Source organism: Salarias fasciatus, chromosome 5, assembly GCF_902148845.1.
Source record: "Salarias fasciatus chromosome 5, fSalaFa1.1, whole genome shotgun sequence".
NCBI classification, from domain to species: domain Eukaryota; kingdom Metazoa; phylum Chordata; class Actinopteri; order Blenniiformes; family Blenniidae; genus Salarias; species Salarias fasciatus.
This window is the reverse complement of record NC_043749.1, coordinates 36,660,324-36,678,316: the sequence shown is the minus strand read 5'-3', so window position 1 is coordinate 36,678,316 and position 17,993 is coordinate 36,660,324. Positions and strand designations below refer to the sequence as shown.

Below are 17,993 nucleotides of genomic sequence, written 5' to 3'. Positions count from 1 at the left end.
CCAGCATTAACATCGGCGACCACACCCTTGAGGTAGTGGACAAGTTCACCTACCTCGGTTCGATCATCTCCAGTAACCTTTCCCATGATGCTGAACTGGACTGCATTGGCAAGGCATCGACAGTGATGGCCCGCCTGGCGAAGCGTGTCTGGGACAACTCCATGCTAACCACCAACACCAAGATAAGAGTCTACCAGGCCTGCGTACTGAGCACTCTCTTATACGGCAGCGAAACATGGACCCTCTACTCCTGTCAGGAACGTCGGCTGAATGCTTTCCACCAGCGCTGCCTTCGCAGACTACTGGGCATCAGCTGGCAAGACAGTGTCTCCAATATTGACGTCCTGGCCAGAGCAGAAGTTCCCAGTATGTTTGCCATCCTGACCCAGAGACGCTTGCGATGGCTTGGCCACGTCACCCGAATGAACAACGGCCGCATCCCAAAAGACCTACTGTACGGGGAACTGGCTACTGGAAACAGGTCAAAGGGACGACCAGCTCTCAGGTTCAAGGATGTCTGCAAGCGTGACCTTAAAGCTGGAGGCTTCAACCCTTCTGACCTGGAGTCAGCCACGTCCGAACGCTCTGATTGGCGGACCACCAGCAAGGATGTCATCAGAAAAGCAGAGGAGAGAAGAGACACCCGCTGGGGAGAGAAGAGACACCGCAGACAGCGGAAACCATTGACATCTCAACCACACCGCGAAGAGTTCATCTGCAGTGGCTGCGGCAGGATCTGCGGATCCCGTATTGGCCTCTACAGCCACGCCCGGCGCTGCAGCTCCCTGACTGTAAATCCACGGCACAAACCCCCCCATGATCTCTCGAGATCGATGGAGCCAACACACATTTTGGAACACGTATCGCGTTTCCTTCCGGCGCCGACTTGCTTCTGTCTGTTTGACGCGGTAGGGCTCCGGCATGCGGAAAAATAGGATCTTTGCGGAAAGAGACCGGAGCTCCGCAGAGGCTCCGCAGCTGGACCGGAGCCGGACCGCAGCCGGACCGCGGCTGGTGTGCATCACAGCATTGATTTTAATGACTACGGATTAACTGCGGTGTCCGGACCGCAGTCGTTCCGTAGCCGGACCGCATCCAGTGTGCATCGGGGGTTAGTATGGCTGCCTTAAGATGCTTCAAATTATTTCATATCGTAGGGATTGCCATGTTTTGAATAAAAACCTCTGGCCTAAAACTTTGATATGAATTACAAACCCAACAACGTTGAACTTCATGTTGAAATCAGCTCCATGTCAAATATATCAGCTACATGTCAACAGGATTTACAGCTCAGGGACAGCACAGAAACAATCCACTGAACTCTATTCATCACAAACAGGAATAAGATTAAAGCATTTACAGAATAAAATAATAAACCTCAGGTCACTGGAGAGGATAGCGGGAGTTACATTAGAACACATTTTGTTACATAACATTATATCTGTGACTGGACGAATCTTGACTTCAAGCCTAACTATCCATTTCCACTCAAACTGAACATTTTAACATGAAGCAACTCAAGGAGTGAATGGAAAATTTACAAAAACACAGTTGTTAACTTTGTCACAAAAACCTTTGTTGTTAGTAGGCTGGAAACATTTATCATCATTTTTATTATCGTTATATCATTATTTTTAATTATTGGAGCAAAACTTTCATGACCTCTTCCTCTTCTGCTTTCTGGTGTATCATGAAAGGTTGAATTCTCCTATGCTGCTTTTAACGACTCCCGTACAACCTGCTTACGGCAATTCATTCTGTTTCCTTCTTTCATTAATAAAATCTGAGCAAAGATCTAATCGCAAATCAACATGTCAAAAATAAAAGCAACCAACATCAGAGGAGACAGTCTGTTAATCCACAGAATCACCATCAGACGTCCTCAAATAACTTTAGACTGATCAAGCTTATGTACCAGATCTACACATACTGACAAGTCTCTGCCCTGGTACCATTAAACAAATATAGTAAAATACTAACTGTACCATTGACACAAAAACAAACATTACTGAACATCCAAGGTGTGTTAGACACAGAGAACCATCAGTCTCAGGAGTGTTTTCCATTATTTTATTTGTTCAGGAGCAGAGTTCAGAAATAAACAAAGCTGCAAGAATAGGAAAGTGAGAATGAAGAGGGGAGGTCTGTTCAAAGAAAGAGAGAAAGAATAAAATCACAGTGAGGTTATGTCCCAGGTTACAGATTACTAGTTACGATGGAAGTGCAATGTGTTCTTATTAGATTAGGAGACCCTGGTTCTTGCTGGTGGTCCCAGTGGAGACCCTGGTCCGGCTCTTGCTCTTGTGAAGCAGAGAGAAGCCTCGGTTCTCTGCGGCGTCTGAAAACGAGGCTCTGCTCCACGAAGTCCCAGGAGAGGCTCAGCAGTGTGGCTGTCTGCCATGTCCACAGAGACCAGCTGGGAGGACGGACAAGGAGGACGTATGCAATGTGTTCACTGGCACTTCAGAATGGGAGGACAATGTTTTTGGGCACTTTTAAAAATGAAGATGCTACCTTGTAGCCTATAAATCTGGACCTGTAGGACACAAAAGACAGTGTCTGAGTATGTTTATCTCTGTTTTCTATGTTCAGTGTTAAATGTCCAGTGAGCTGTGGACCAAGGGACAGTCATCTGTAAATATAAAAAAAACTCTGCACTAAAGTGTGCACATTTAAACCTATCTTAAAATGTGTGTTTACTTTCTTAATGAATTTAAGCATCTCTGATGCATTCTTCTTCATTACAGTTCAAAAATTAAAATAGAAAATTCATCCCTATTCACATCTTTCAATAAAATTTGCATTTCTTCTTGCTCAAAACAACACGTGGTGTTCCCCAGGGACGACATTGATGATGAAGTTTAGCTGATGTTCTGCTAGATAGAATGAGGCCAAACAGCCTCAAAATGTTGTTGTTAGCATGTTGAGAGTAAAGTTCTTCAGGATATATCCACTCTTCAAAACAAACTACCGCCCCGCCTCTTGCATGTTTTAATCACAGGGTTAAACGAACAACCAAGTGTTCAAACTCACCACAGGTGTTTCAGAAGAAAGAGCTCGCTAGGAACAAGACGCTGGCGCTCCGCTGCGCGTCCTGGTGGAATTCGGGGGTGGGTTGGAGCTTCCAATGGAACAGAGCACATTTAGAGCAGCCGCACGTTGTTTTGTCTGAACATCTGTGTGAGTCTCTGCAATCAGCGGATGGTTCGTTCAGGAGCGTCGGAATGTTAATTACTACTGAAAATAACCGGTGTTATAAAGGCTACACATGAAGGATTTGTGTGAGGTGGAGAAAAAAATACCCCTGGCAAAAAGTGTGGGGGGGGCACGTCCCCCCCGTCCCCCCCTAAACTGACACCTATGCGCATTAGCCAGCAATAATAACGCTAATAATATAATACTACAGCGATCATCAACTGGCGGCCCGCCGAACCGTCCAGGCAGGCCCGCGACTAAATTCCAACATACACAACAACAACAACAACAACAACAACAACACGCACACACGCGCGCCCACCGGGCCCGCGAACACCCCCTCCCCCATCCACAAGTGGACACACGCACCCCCCACCCCCCCACCCCCACCATCAGCATGGGAAAACGCAGCGACACAGCTCGCCAGCAGATGGTGAGACCCGGGTCTGGAGGCAGTGGGAAAGGAGTCTCGAAGCCGATTGTTAGCGGGTCGAAAACACAGGACGACCCACTAGTTGCAGTGGGAAAGGGGTATGTGTGTCTTTCAAGTCCAGTGGATTCCAACTACGCAAAAAACTTGACCATGTGTATGCCGGTAGAGGCTAACTGCTAACACAAACAAGACTATTTGTGATCTGAAGTCAAGTCCCATATTGTTCAGTGTGAAAAACAGTCCGCCTGTTCTTGGTCCCGGTGAAATGATCAGCGCCTGTCTGCACCCGGTCCGAGTCCATGCTGTCCGTCCTGCCCCAATGTGCTTCGCCGGTGAGCGTCTGCTCCCAATGAACGGCAGCCGAGGCGTGCAGTGGTTGCACGGGGCAGCCTCTCTTCATTTCCGCTGCCACCCCTGCTGCCTTATGATACGCCGATGACTCCTCATTCCAGCAGGGTATGGATTGTGGAAGCGGACCGTGGCAGTTTTCAGAATCTTCCTAATCAGTTCTTTTCAGCTTGTTGTGCCCCTCAGTTGGCATGTCGCAGGCAAATGAAATCACTTTCCCATTGTGAATAATTTTCTTGGCCTATGCCAATCTCAAAACTTTGTCCTTGATATCACATCTTTGAAAGTTTAGCACAGTGACTCTTGAGGACTTTCAGTTTTGAGGTCTTGATCCCAAAGTCCGGTGTGCAGGTTGAATCTGAATATCCACGTCGTCTCTTTCTTCAAAAACCGGTTTACGAAGGCGGGCGTGTCATTCTTTTCACTCCCTTCTCTAATCCCGTGTATTCGGATGTTATTACAGCGATATCTGCTTTCTCGTCTGGTCACTTCTACAATGGCGGAGTGCACCACATAAATCGCTGGTTCCATTTTCAAGCTGGTTATCTCGCTGCTCGGCCTCAGTGCCTTCATTTTGAACGTCCATTGACACGTTCTGCAGTTTCCGATTCATGTTGAGCTTTAGGCCAGCGAGCTCTTGTTTAAGTTTGTCCTTCATTTCTGTTATTTTGTTCGACAATGACAAAATAGCTTTAGCGGTTAGCTCGCTCTCCTCTTCGGTTAGCCCGACGCTGCTGGCCTCATCCTTGACATCTCCTGAGTTGTGGGCTGCTCCTCTTCCACTTAGGAGATTCTGCTGTGCTGACTTCTTCCTTCCTCCATGTTTCAATGTGAGAGTTAAAATACATGTTTTCTCGAGTTACCTGGGGTTTTACCCTTTTCTGGTTGGGAGGGGAAAAGATTTACTTCGCCATCATGCAGGCCACCAGAAATCCCCTCGGAAAGAAAGCTTTCACGTACAGCAAAAAATTCCACCTCGGACCTTGAAAGCATCTTGCAAGTTTGCAGAACCTCCATTGTGGAGAACACCTGGAGTATACACAGAAAATAAATTTGTATCTGTTCTGCTGGAATATGCAGAAATATACCTTTTGTTTTAATTAAAATGTGGTCGAATGTGAATAAGATAAATGATTGAAACTAATAAAGTCCGTTAAGGGCGCTTTGATTCAGTTTTAGATCATGGTTTATATGATGGAATACACAAAGTATAGAATCAGGCTGAAAGGTCTATTGCTGTAAAGAGTATTCAAGTTGTGCATCATGTTGTTAAAAAGTAAAGTAATAAAGTAACTAATTACTTTTGAAAACAATCGGTAAAGTAATAGGACTGCTTTATTGGAGAAGTAATCAGTAACATATTACTGCAGTAAGTAACTTGACCGCTGAATATTTTTTCCATCCAAGAAATTCTGGCTGGTTGTCAAATATGTGGCCTGTGGTCCAAACCTCACCCACACAGCAAATTTCCCAGTGTTGAATTAACTCTGAAAGTGTTAGAGTGGTCTCATATATACACTGTTGTAGTGTTAAAATCTCAACACTGACCAGTGTTAATGTTCTAATGCTGACACTCTGTAGAGTTATAATAATATTCCTCTCTGTTGACCAGTGTTCCTATTTAACTCTATACAGTGTTAATTCTTGGAATGCACACTTTGAAGTGTATATTTTAACACTTACATTTAACACTACAATAGTGTATATATGAGACCACTCTTAACACTTTCAGAGTTAATTCAACACTGGGAAATTTGCTGTGCACCAGATGATCCAGTCCAGTCCAGGAAGAACGCTAACGTCAAATAAAAAGGCTGCCAGTTATTATTCCTGTGGGTGTCACTGCTGAAGTGAGAGTGCCAGACACATGCTGGGATGAAACTGTCAGGGTCCAGGAGTCCGCGGAGTCCGTGGGGTTCTCAGTTTCTGAGGTGTCTATGGGGTTCAAGAGATCTGTGAGGTCCACGGGATCCAGGGCGTTTGCAGAATCAGAGGCATCTGAGGGGTTCACAGAATCAGAGGGACCTGAGGGGTGTGAGGGATCGGAGGGGTCCAAGGTGTCTGCAGGGTTCGAGGTTTCACAGGGTTTTGAGGATCAGTGGATATGAGAGGTTGGCGATGCAGCAGTGAAGCAGTGTTTTCCAGGGTTCCCTGTCCTCCTCTGTAGTCCCTGTCTGTCGCTGCTCCTCACCTCTCCACCTCACCTCCACCCCTCTCCACTTTTTTACAACATGATTCTGAAGAAAAACAGGAGCAGACTGTATTAACTTCATAAAACATTAGTTCAGTTCCTGAATAGCAGCATTTTCACAAATGTGCACGCATCTGTTTAAAAAAAAAAAAAAAAACAACAACAACAAAAAAAACAATGTCTGTAGGACATAAAACATCCAGTGTGTTACTGGAACATGTTCACTGTCATCCTGTTGAAATATGAAAATGAATCACTTTTAAACTCACAGCTTTCTCATTATAATTCTGTGACATTTGGAGGGATTTCTGTTAGAATAAGTACATTTTCACCAGTCTTGTGGATTTGTAGATAGTGGCAATGCTTCCAGTCCAGTTCCATACCAAGTCCATGTCAGGTTTAGGAGATGTATTGTGATGTGACGGGTGGATGGTTGATGTTATTAGCACATGTACAACAGGTGTAGAAGCCCTTTAGAGCTGTATGAGTTCAGACACGGAATGACACATACCCCCACGAAGTGGAGCCAAGCCACCGATTAAAACTCCCCGTAAGGAGAAGTCTGTAGTTAAAGATAGGCTTGATGCTTGTCTCTAAAAAATCTGATCAAGTACAAAGACCGGATTTAATCGCAACACCACCAAAGAAGTGACACAGCGACTTTACAAAGTTTTGGCACATTTACGAGACTTGAACTGAACAGTGTACCATAAAGATGCTTCAGCACTGTTTGTGTGTGTGTGTGTGTGTGTGTGTGTGTGTGTGTGTGTGTGTGTGTGTGTGTGTGTGTGTGTGTGTGTGTGTGTGTGTGTGTGTGTGTGTGTGTGTGTGGGGTGGGGGGGGGGGGGGGGGGGGGGGGGTGTACTCTGCTATGTTTTCTTCACCTTTCACTTCCTTAATCTGTCCTACTTCCAGTCTCTTCCGCCACAGTTCCGTCTGCGTCCTCACCTGACCTCCTCATCCCCCTCAGGCGGTCTGAGCCCCCCCTCCCTGCTCCTTCTCCGAGTATCCAGATTACAGATCAGATAAACCCTGCATGCTCACCATGATCACACATACTGTATGTCCACATCTGTCTGTTACTTCAATCTGCATCACTTCATTTTACTGTGATTTCACTTCCTCTACTTCAGCTGGATTCTGCTCCCATTTCAAGAAAGTCAGAGCAATTTTCACGTCTCAAAAAAACTTGTATTTGTGGAAACTTTAAGTTTTGTTTTTTTTTTGTTTAAATTACCACGACTGACAGACTCATCAGTCCATCGTATCACAAGTGATTTAGAAAAGCAGAACAACTGCCTATAAACGAACCTCCTCATGTTCAGACATGAGGCCAGGTGGAAGCATTAATGACAGTTTTCCAGAAAATGTTCTCATGGTGCCACACAAACCCATCCAGAGCTGTGTTCAGTTTTTTTTTTCTTTTCTCTACACATTTTCTTAGAGCTCCTGAAGATGAACATAACTGATGGAAGGTCAGTGTTTGAGCATTGCTGGAGTTGGACAGAGAGCACAGGCTGGGTCCTCACCAGAACACTGGTGGAAGTTTTTTAGAGATGGAAACACCTCATAGGTATCTCTGATGATGAACCTGGTGAGCCTCCTCCTGTCCGTCCTTCCCACCTTCTCCATTGTCCCTGCTTAGAAAGACAGCCAGTCTTTGCACTTCTTTCAGCCTCCTCCCAACGGCTCCTCCTCAACCACCATTGTCCTCCTCACTGCGACCATACACCAGGCCATACACCAGGTTGGTTTACATGCCGTAAGGCCAGAACCTCCTCGGAAATGTCCCACAATGCCGTTGTGCCTCAGGATGTAGCATACTGTACTGTCTCAGAACAGGGACGGTGCAGCGTTGCTGATGGGCCGGTCTTTTGAGTCCCTTAAGTCATCCGGAGTCTCGCAATTTTTCGCAACACTAGTATTCCCTGGCGGGACTCTTTACTTCTTTTTTAAAGCCATACTTCAACATTTTGGCAAATTGGCCCATTTAGCACAATTCCCTCGTCATTTAGAACAGCCTACTTACTTTTTTTGTGAGGGCGAGCTGTTGTTTATTCAGCGGTGGGTCTGAGGAGAGCTTCACGGCGGACATAATGGAAGTGGATGGTACAGTTGCTTCCCTCGTCAAACTCATCAAATACACAATCCAACAACCCCAAAACACTTTGGTGGACACGTTATAATCCACACATTCACTACGCTGTGAAATATTAAAGCAAAATTACGAGATTGAGCGTTTTTTGCGAAGATTGCTAAGACGGAACTACTTACTAAACATGGCGTCTGGGCGTAGTGATTTCAAAAGAAAAAGTAGTTCCCAGTATTTGCTTCAATGTCGTAACGCTACAATATTATGTGTTGGTGTTTCACAGCGTAGTGAATGTGTGGATTATAACGTGTCCACCAAAGTGTTTTGGGGTTGTTGGATTGTGTATTTGATGAGTTTGACGAGGGGGAAAAAAAATACCATCCACTTCCATTATGTCCGCTGTGAAGCTCTCCTCAGACGCACCGCTGAATAAACAACAGCTCGCCCTCACAAAAAAAGTAAGTAGGCTGTTCTAAATGACGAGGGAATTGCCCTAAATGGGCCAATTTGCCAAAATGTTGAAGTATCGCTTTAAATCCAAATGTGAAAGGATCAGCAGTGAAGCAGACGAGATGCAGGCAGCAGATATTATTGATGGCAAAAGTAAGAGAACAAGAGCTTCTGATCTCAAACAGTAGCTCCAGAATCTTCACCTGTGGAAATGTTTGAACTTTACAGCAGGAACCGAGGTTTCCTGCTATAAAGAGTTTAGAACACTGAAAACACTGGCTTAACAAAAAGGATGACAAGAAACTGAAAAAAAAGACACTTTTTCAAAAGTAATTTAGGATGAGAAGAAGTATTTCTGTATTTAACTACTCATCTTATATCTGTGGTTTAACAGGCTTCACGTCAGTAGCTTCACATCAGGCACATGTGAGAGTAATCAGCTACAACTTCATTAATGTGGAATGAGTGACAATACTGGTTAGGTTTTTGTTCCATTCTCTGTAATCCTCCAACACCGTGACTCTCTGGGTCTTATCTGCTGACTGACGCAGACAGGGAGGAAGAGGAGGCTGGTGTTTTGGGGTGTGTGAGCTCTGATTTGCCTTCATGATGTCCTGGAGGGCCAAGAGCTGCTACAGTTGCTCTGCTGTGCTCCGTCCTTCATTTTGCCTCAGGTGTCATCAGCGCTGTCATGGGAAATCTCATTTGTCACACACTCACACACACACACACACACACACACACACACACACTGCAGCTGCAGCTGAGTGAGAGCTGCCACTTGCAGCGGCGGATCGGCCCAGCCTGTTGATTTGTGACGACAGGCCAGTATGACTGGCAGCTATGGCTCACAACCCAGGGTGACTACAACAACACCACAGCAGCATCACAACAACAGTACAGCAACAACACAACGCCACACACATCTACAACAACATCACCACATCCTGACAACACTCAGCAATATCCAACAACACTGCAACAACACTACAACAACACCACAAACACATGACAACACTACAGCATGACATTCCTTAACAAATGACCAATGAAGCAGTAAACCATCAGCTCCTTCAGCTGAAGTTACAGTCACGTCCCTGATGGTGGCGCTAACGGGTCTGCTGTCCTGGGCCCTGGATGGGGGTGGCGGTGCTGGGTTAACCAAAGCACCTCCAAAAAACATGTGTATTGTTTTGTTTTAAGTGGTTTCTTTCTTTATTTTTTTAATTTGTGAATATTATAAATTGCTATCTTTTCACCAGTCGTGTTGCACCGATATCAATACCAGTATCGGCAGTGGCCCGATACCGCACTAAAACGCTGGTGTCAGTTTCGGTGAGTACTAACAAAGAACTCGGGATGAGCCGAATACTCGTTTTAAACGAGTACTCGTTACGGATAATTCATGTTTTCTGAATCCGAGTACAGCCCGAGCATTGTCAGTCATTATTCGTACTCGTTCTGATGGGAGATCCTCATTGGTCCTTCATTCTGCTCCGTGCTCCACCGAGACGACAGGATCGTTGTCAGAGAAGCCAATCGGAGCTGATAAATTAAAAATGCGGTATTTATTTTTTTGTAGCTGCATTGTGCCTGAGGAAAACCTTATAAGGTTGAAACGTCGGGCGATTGTGCATGCTCGGGTTTTTTTTCGGGGGTTTTTAAGTTTCGTTTTCCCTCGCGTTTTTTTTTTTTTCCTTATTTCTCTTCTTTTTCATAATAATCTGGGCTTGTGCTCCACTGGGAGGCTGTGATCTGTGGGAGAGAGATGATAACTGGACCGAGGTCCACGTCCCGGTCATGTCCTGGTACTGCAGCCGCGGACAGGACCAGGAAGCTCAGCAGGGGGGATGAGAGGTTTCCCTGGACGCCGGGGAGATTCCGGTGGGGAGGCATTCATACAATTAAAATATTCATGTTCTGACTCAATAAAAAAATATTTGTTCTGTAAATAGTTCCTTTACTGTTGTGACCATCAATATAGCAACTTCTGAGCAATTCATATCAATTTCAGACTTAAAATAGTGCACCAATTTCTGGTTTCCAGTTAAACCACGCCCACTTCCGATTTAGACCACGCCCCCTCCGAGTACAGATACGGATACAGATACAGATAGTAGTGTACTCGCTCATCCCTACAAAGAACACACCGATGCCACTTATCGATTCTCGTATTGCACTTGAACGCAGCGTGGTGTGTTTTCTCCTGGGATTCTCTCTCTGATAGTCACTCCTGTGTGATCTGTGTTCAGTGAATGACAGCAATGACTTTACATCGAGCTGAGGATGAAGTTCTGGTTCCGGAGCTGGACCTCAGGCCTAAGAGCACTAAAGGACTTTTATTGGTATCATGAGTCTTTGTGAGATGAAGCTGGTCTCCAGCCGCAGGAGCAGACTGAGTCTGGAGTTTAACCGAGTTCCCGGTGAAGTGAAGAAATCAGCCGGGGGTCAGGTGGAGCGGCGGGTAACAGGAGCCGGCTGGAGGTCCAGGTCCAGGCTGATGGCCATGTTCCTCATAATGCGTGTCGCTCCGCCATCCTCAGCAGCACTGCTATTTTAATCAATCTGCATCGTTACACACCCTCTGCTCTGCGCTCCATGTGCACGGCACGGCAGCGGCAGTCAGGAGCTGCAGTGTGGCGAGTCCCGGTCGGCGGTCACACCAGGAGAGACGAATGTAGCACACCCGCTGGGACGCTAGTTGCTGAAAACCCCAAAGAAGAAGAAGGATCCCACAACGCTGCCTGTTAAAGCTGGTGTCCGGAGTTTCCATTCGTTTCCAATCTATGTATCATTTTTCAACAGAGCTTCAATGTGTCAGTCTGGTTCGATACTACAACATAATATTAGCATAAAGCAATATAAAAATGTATTTATGAGCTCCGCCTTCGTCTCATAGACCCCCATGTTATCCGAAAAAGCGCCGGTCAGCGTCAGCCAATAGATTTCGAGCTTCCGCCTTGTCGTGCTGTCAGTCAAAGTGTGGAGCAGCCAGAGAGCACGGCCGCTCGCCCAGCAGAGGAGAGTTAGCTCTGCAGCAGATATATCCACTGTCTGCTGAACATCCACCGGAAACAGCTCAACATGGAGGATGCTGTAGGACTCAGAGGCTCTCATTTTCACCTGACAGATTATGCGCATGCACAATTAAAGCGGCGTGGCTTGGTCGCTCATGAAAGCAGAGGGAGGGCGGAGCCTGAGACCTCTCTTTCAAAACTCCGGACACGAGCTTGAAGGTCACTTAATTCACCTTCTTTATTTACGGACCTACTTTTGTAGCATCTTTGCTGTGGCTCTTATTTCTTACTGCTACTTTCAGTTCTGTGAGTTCCTGTGTTTTCAGTTTTCCTGAATGCACCACTGTGGCGTGAGTGGCTGAGAGGGAGCAGGGGGCGGGGCCAGGAAGTGAGTGTGTGTCTGAGAAGGAGAGAGAGCAGCCTCTCAGCTGTTTTTTCTTCAAGTTTGACTGTTGCTTTGCTGTAGCGTTGCCGTGGTTACGGCTCAGTCAGTTCTGAAGCTTAATTAAACAGCATTAAGAATCCAACTCGTCTTCCTTTCGTCCGCACCGTTGGACATTTCATTATTTTAATCCGGAGTTCTTTATAATCCAGTGTGTCTTAAGGTCTGAAAAATACGGTTTGTGGTAAATGGGGAGAATGGGAAGGAGGAGAAACAGCGACACTGCGCCCATGTGGTGGCCGAGGTGCAGGATCTGACATTTCTGGAGAATGGGGTATTTTCACAGCTTCACTACTTCCTGAAAATAACTGTGCACATTCATTTCCTGTCTTGCATTATTGGCCATACTGATTAATCCAGGTGTGTCTGGTTTAGACTGCTGCAACAGTCATCTGGTTTCATAGATATGCATGCTTTTAATAGCAATGGAAGTAAATGGAGTGTTTTCTGATAAATTACCGACAGGAAGCACGTTATGTAAAGATTTCAGTAGACAAGAAAGTAGTGAAAGACAGCAGTGAGGCTACCAGGTGAAAACAAGAAGTAATCTGATTACGGCTGTTGATAAATGTGGCCACTGAATTTGATCGTCATTAACATGTTACGTTATGTTATGTTGGAAGAGTAAAGCCTGGAAATAAAGGAGAACAGAAAAACTCTGTGTGGAGGACGATCACGGCCGCAGTCAGCAGCGTCACCTGGACAAACGACACCGGCTGAGGTCTGAAGAGATTATAGATCCATTAATTCAACCCTGATATTACAAATAATGAGGCACACTCACGTTATACAGCTCAGATTTTTATTGTTTCCTTTAATAATGTCTCAGAGCCAGACAGTACCGGCACCGCGGCCCGGTCTGCTCCCCACAGTGGGGAACCCAACCCCCAACACACACAGTAGTGGGGCACGGGACCAAACCACACCCGGGACTCAGGCCACCGAGGGCAGCGCCTGCCGTCCGCTGCCGGTGCTGCTGGACCGAGACCAGCCATCATCACAGCGGAGATCCTGGAGAGACAAACAGAAATCTGCCATTTGCTGGCTGCAGTAGTGACCAGGCTGGAGGGAATCAATAATCAATAAAACACTGAACAAAATTATGACAGTTTCTAGGAGTCTTATTAAAATGTTTGACTAAACATCCACTGCCTATATTTAATCTCCCTTTAGCTAATATGTTATTTCTAGGCTATTGGCGTCACATCATTAAATAAATCAATTATTTGATCAACTTTGGAGTATATTTACGTTTCAGTAGTGGTTTTTCATGTCCTGTCTCCTTTGTCCAGCTCCCAGTGGAGCCTCTGCTGGTTCCCTGTTCTTCAGGTCCTCTCGTTACACCGGCAAATCAGACGTCACTCCATCGGCCAAAGCAATATTGTGTAAAACTGCACAGGCCAAAATAAAATTACACCTTTTCCGGACTGAACAGCAGCGCGCCCCCCACTGGGTCTGAAGCTGCCCTGCTCATCTTACTCACTGTTGCTCATTGTTAAAACTGCCTCCTCTCCGTGGCAGGATGGAACCAGCGGAGTTATTGAAAGTTAAAAATCCTTCATTCATCCCACAAGGGGAAATTTTATTAGGTATTCTGTGAAAGCATTATTTTATTTTATATTCTTTTACTGCTTGTGCGTTATGACATGTTTGAGGTTTGCTTTATAATTATTTTCATGCTCCGCCAGTTTTTGCTGTGTTGCACGGGAAATCCACACTGACTCAAACTTGCTGCAGATGTAGACCTGTTGTGAGATTTCATCTTTACGTACAATCACAATCATATTGATGAATGCCGACCCTGTCGTTCATATGGCCGTACGACTGTACGCTGCCGTGCGTTCCTTTGATAAATTGTGGGTCAAAGTCTCTCGGAAGAGCTGGAGGAAGAATCTGGGGACAGGAGGTCTGGGCATCCTTGCTTAGACTGTTACCCCCATGACCTGGCACAGATAAGCAGAAGATGGATGGATGGATGCACTGTGTGTTCTGCACTTTAATCGCTGTGTGGAAATTCCTTTTTTGGAATGGAATGCTATTTGCAACAAGTTACAACAAGTTACAAAGAGATTACTGGGGTTTAAAGACGCCCAGGCAGCCAATTACGGTGCTCCGGCTTGAAAGGAACAGAGTTAAAGGAACTCAGACACATTGGGGGGGTGGGTGGTAAAAAAAAAAGGTGCATCAATTCCGATTACGGTCCCAGAGAGTGTCATGATTAGAAGTAAAAGACCAAAAAAAAGACAAACCCGCATATACATAGCATGACATAGGACAGTAGCTTCAGTCCAGCAGATCAGCGGTCGCAGCTTCGTCATCAGCGCAACACGTCATCACCACTGGTCATCAGAAGAAAAGTGTGGTGGAGACGTTGAGAGTGGGGGAGGGAGTGTGTGTAGTGTGTACGTGGCATTTCAGTTCATCAGTCCATGCAGTGTGTGTGGTTTGGCCCGCCTCACCTTTGCGCTCCAGCTCAGATGGTCGCTGCTGGACGGCCTTGAATGAAGCGGTCCAGAGGTGATTTGGGTTGCAGCTGGGAGAGAGAGAAAGGAAAGATGGATAAGCAATCTTCTGGCTTTGAATTTTCAGGGGGATGTGTGGAGTTCCAGGGGTGCCAGACACAATCAGAAGGTATCTTGTTTTGGTGGAAGGAGCTGTTTGACCTTCCTCTGCTCAGTTCTCCACTTTTCAGACAGAAGCTGGTTTAACCCTCTCGGTGCTGGGGACATCCAACTTGCCTCTCAGTCGTCCATAATCCAAATTGTCCACCTTTCGAAAGAGTTCGCACAAACGGTCAGCCTCAGCTTTTGCCCGTTAATTTGAAAAGACCGTCCTCCCTTGGACGTCTTTTGTGGTGGCGGTCTTCTTAATCCTCCAGAGGATCAGGTCGCAGCACGAGCCAATCAGCAGCAGGCCAGTCATCATAAATCCGAAAATGTAAACATCCTCAATGTCCTCAACAGGCAGGGTCTCCAGGCATGTGACCCCCTCCACTTCTCCTAGGCGTCCATCACATATACCCAGCATGCCGAGTCCCGTCCGGACAGGCAGGATCCCCCGCTCCTCTGCTCTTCTTTGAAAAAATTGTATCAATTGCGTATTGAGACCAGCTGATCAATTCAATGGTTGATATTTTGGTTTGTTTGAAAAAAAAAACAAGTCAAGTGATTCCTCCAGTCAAACAGACGAGACAAGAGGGCAGCAGCAGAGACAAGAGGGAGGGAGAAGCAGGCAGGGAGTGACAGAAAAAGTGTCCGTCTTCTCCAAGGGCCAGGGTGTGTTTAACCCAGTCCATTTCTAGGGTGGGGAGGTGTTGCCACATCAGAGTGCTGGTGGGGCTTAAGGGTCATGCTGAGAGACACACAGTGGTGGCCTATCTGCTGTGGGACTTGCGGAACCTGCAACCTTCCAATCTCAAGTCCCACATGTTGCTTCCCGGTCTTTGTTGGTTCCTGAGCTGGCTGACTGTCTCTGTTCCTGCAGGTCAGTCAGTACACATTCGCCATGTGCAGCTACAGAGAGAAGAAAGCTGAACCTGTGGAGCTGCTGCAGCTGGATGGATACACCGTGGACTACACAGACCCACAGCCAGGTAACACACACACACACACACACACACACACACACACACACACACACACACACACACACGTTTTCATTCCTCTTCTCAGGCCTCAATGTGTAGAGATGATTGCATCTCTGCAGCAGGTGTGCTTATTTTGTGATGCCAGGATGAGTGGGGCTTTAAGGAGTTTGAACGCCATGTCAGTGTAATTGTAGGGATTGTCTGTCTCTGTTCATCTTGTGATTGACTTCTTACCTGATCACACACTTCTGACCACTTCCAGTTGACCTCAGTCACTTTAAGATACTTGTTCCAAATGAGAATGTAAAAGACGTATTGACTTGGCTGTGTTCCCATAAATTCACTATGGTATTAAATTCTCTAAATGTGTTTTGTGCCGTATATACAAGATTTTTGGATTTGATACAAGAATGATGTTCTGATCTAGATGGATGAAGACTTTTGTCCCTCTGTTCATGCTGCAGGTTTAGATGGCGGCCGCACATTCTTCAACGCTGTCAAAGAGGGGGACACTGTAATTTTTGCCAGTGATGATGAGCAGGACCGCATTTTATGGGTGCAGGCCATGTACCGGGCCACTGGTCAGTCGCACAAACCAGTTCCTCCCACCCAGGTCCAGAAACTAAACTCCAGAGGCGGCACCACGCCACAGCTTGATGCGCCCATCTCTCAGTTCTGTGAGTTTCTACATGCCTTCATATCTAACTGATCCCAAGCCTATACTTAATGGTGATAAAGTTTGACTGTTTCTGTTCTAATGTACTAATCACACCTGGTTTAGTGTGGTTACCTGTGGATCTCTGGTGATTTGTGAACCACCTCCCAAGTCTGTGTTGCTTGCAGTGCATCTGCACGGGATCAGCAAAGTCTGTGTTTTACTGACAATACAGCCAGATATGCTGTGGGGTTGCAAAATGCTGCTGCTTTCATGACATTACAGGCCGGACGTGATGTCCAGTCAGTGTACGTAGCAATGTTGCATTCTTGTTGCATTCTTGTTTAAAATGGCAGTTGCTGTACCAGAAGCTATTTCATGACATGCTACACAATCACACCACTTGGTGAGGTTCAGGGAAAGCGTGTGGTTCGGGTAAAGCAGGCCACACACATAAAGAGAATAGGCCTGGTTTTGTCCCAATTCTGCCTCCTCCCAACTTCGCACAGACAATGGCCGACGTCTTTGCTCTCATAAGACTCTCCTATAAGAGTATCTTGATGTCTGTGTGTGTTAAGAATGACTTTGTCCCGACAGTCGACTCCAAAACGAGTCGTTGCCGACAATCGTAAATGTTGAACTTGTTCAATATTTACAACTAAAAATCTTCGTGTGTGTGGTGGAAACCGAGCTAATGAGCAATCGTTTAGAGAAATGTCACGAGGGACAAAATGCAGCCAATCAAGAAGCAGCTCCTCAGCTGATTTTTGGCACATTTCCACCGACCCTACTACTCTACTCTGCCCTATATAACATAGCCATTTAATAAAAAATATTAGACATACCTGTCTTTGAATCATGGGTCCAAGAGAGTAGCAGCTGCATACAAGGGCTCATTCTTGATGATCTTGAATCTTTTCTGGACAGCCTCAAGAAGGGCTGTTTTGTCGTTCTCCTGAGCAAGCAGGCGTTTCAGCTCTGTGACCTAGGGGACGACTTCAGCTGCAGATGAGGTGAAGGAGCTCATCTGTCTGGTCAGTTCTTCAGATGGTGCCAGAACAGGGACTGTTTTCTCCAGTACAGCCCACTGGTCAGCTGAAAGGGTCACTGTCAGGTCATGGTCAGCTCCATATGCTGAAATTGCCTGCTTCTGCTCCAGTAAACTCTCAACATATAGTAGGTACTGTTCCACCTCGTTGCTACATCTTGGTGCAGACATTTGGCAAGCATTCTGAGATCTTTCTGAATGTCATCGAGGCGTGTAGTAGCCAGTGGCGAGTGTTTCCCATTCGCCAGTGCATCACTCACACTTCTCTGTGACAGCAGCCCTTCATGCACCACCAGCTGGAGGGTGTGGGCGAAGCATCCTTACTTCAACATCTGCTGTTACCAGCATGTGTTAACAAAAGCCCATCATCTGTTAAGATGGGAACCAGTGAATCCAAAACACCGGGCGGCGGTCCACTGGGCCACAGAACTCTTTGAACAACTCGCTGTTGCGTGGTTTGCATCCATCTCTCCTTTCCAGTCTTTGCTCTCAGGCTTTTTTTTAAATCAAGTTTTTAATTTTAGTTTTTATTCGGT

The 17,993-nt window shown here is 46.1% G+C and overlaps 1 protein-coding gene across 1 annotated transcript in view; it reads left to right on the top strand.

The window, feature by feature from the left end:
• LOC115388277 (calcium-dependent secretion activator 1-like) overlaps positions 1-17,993 on the top strand; it is a 374,835-nt gene that overhangs the window by 182,696 nt on the left and 174,146 nt on the right. Inside the window, 2 exon segments of the mRNA XM_030091341.1 lie at positions 15,652-15,760; positions 16,219-16,431. Coding sequence (XP_029947201.1) covers positions 15,652-15,760; positions 16,219-16,431 — 322 coding nt within the window.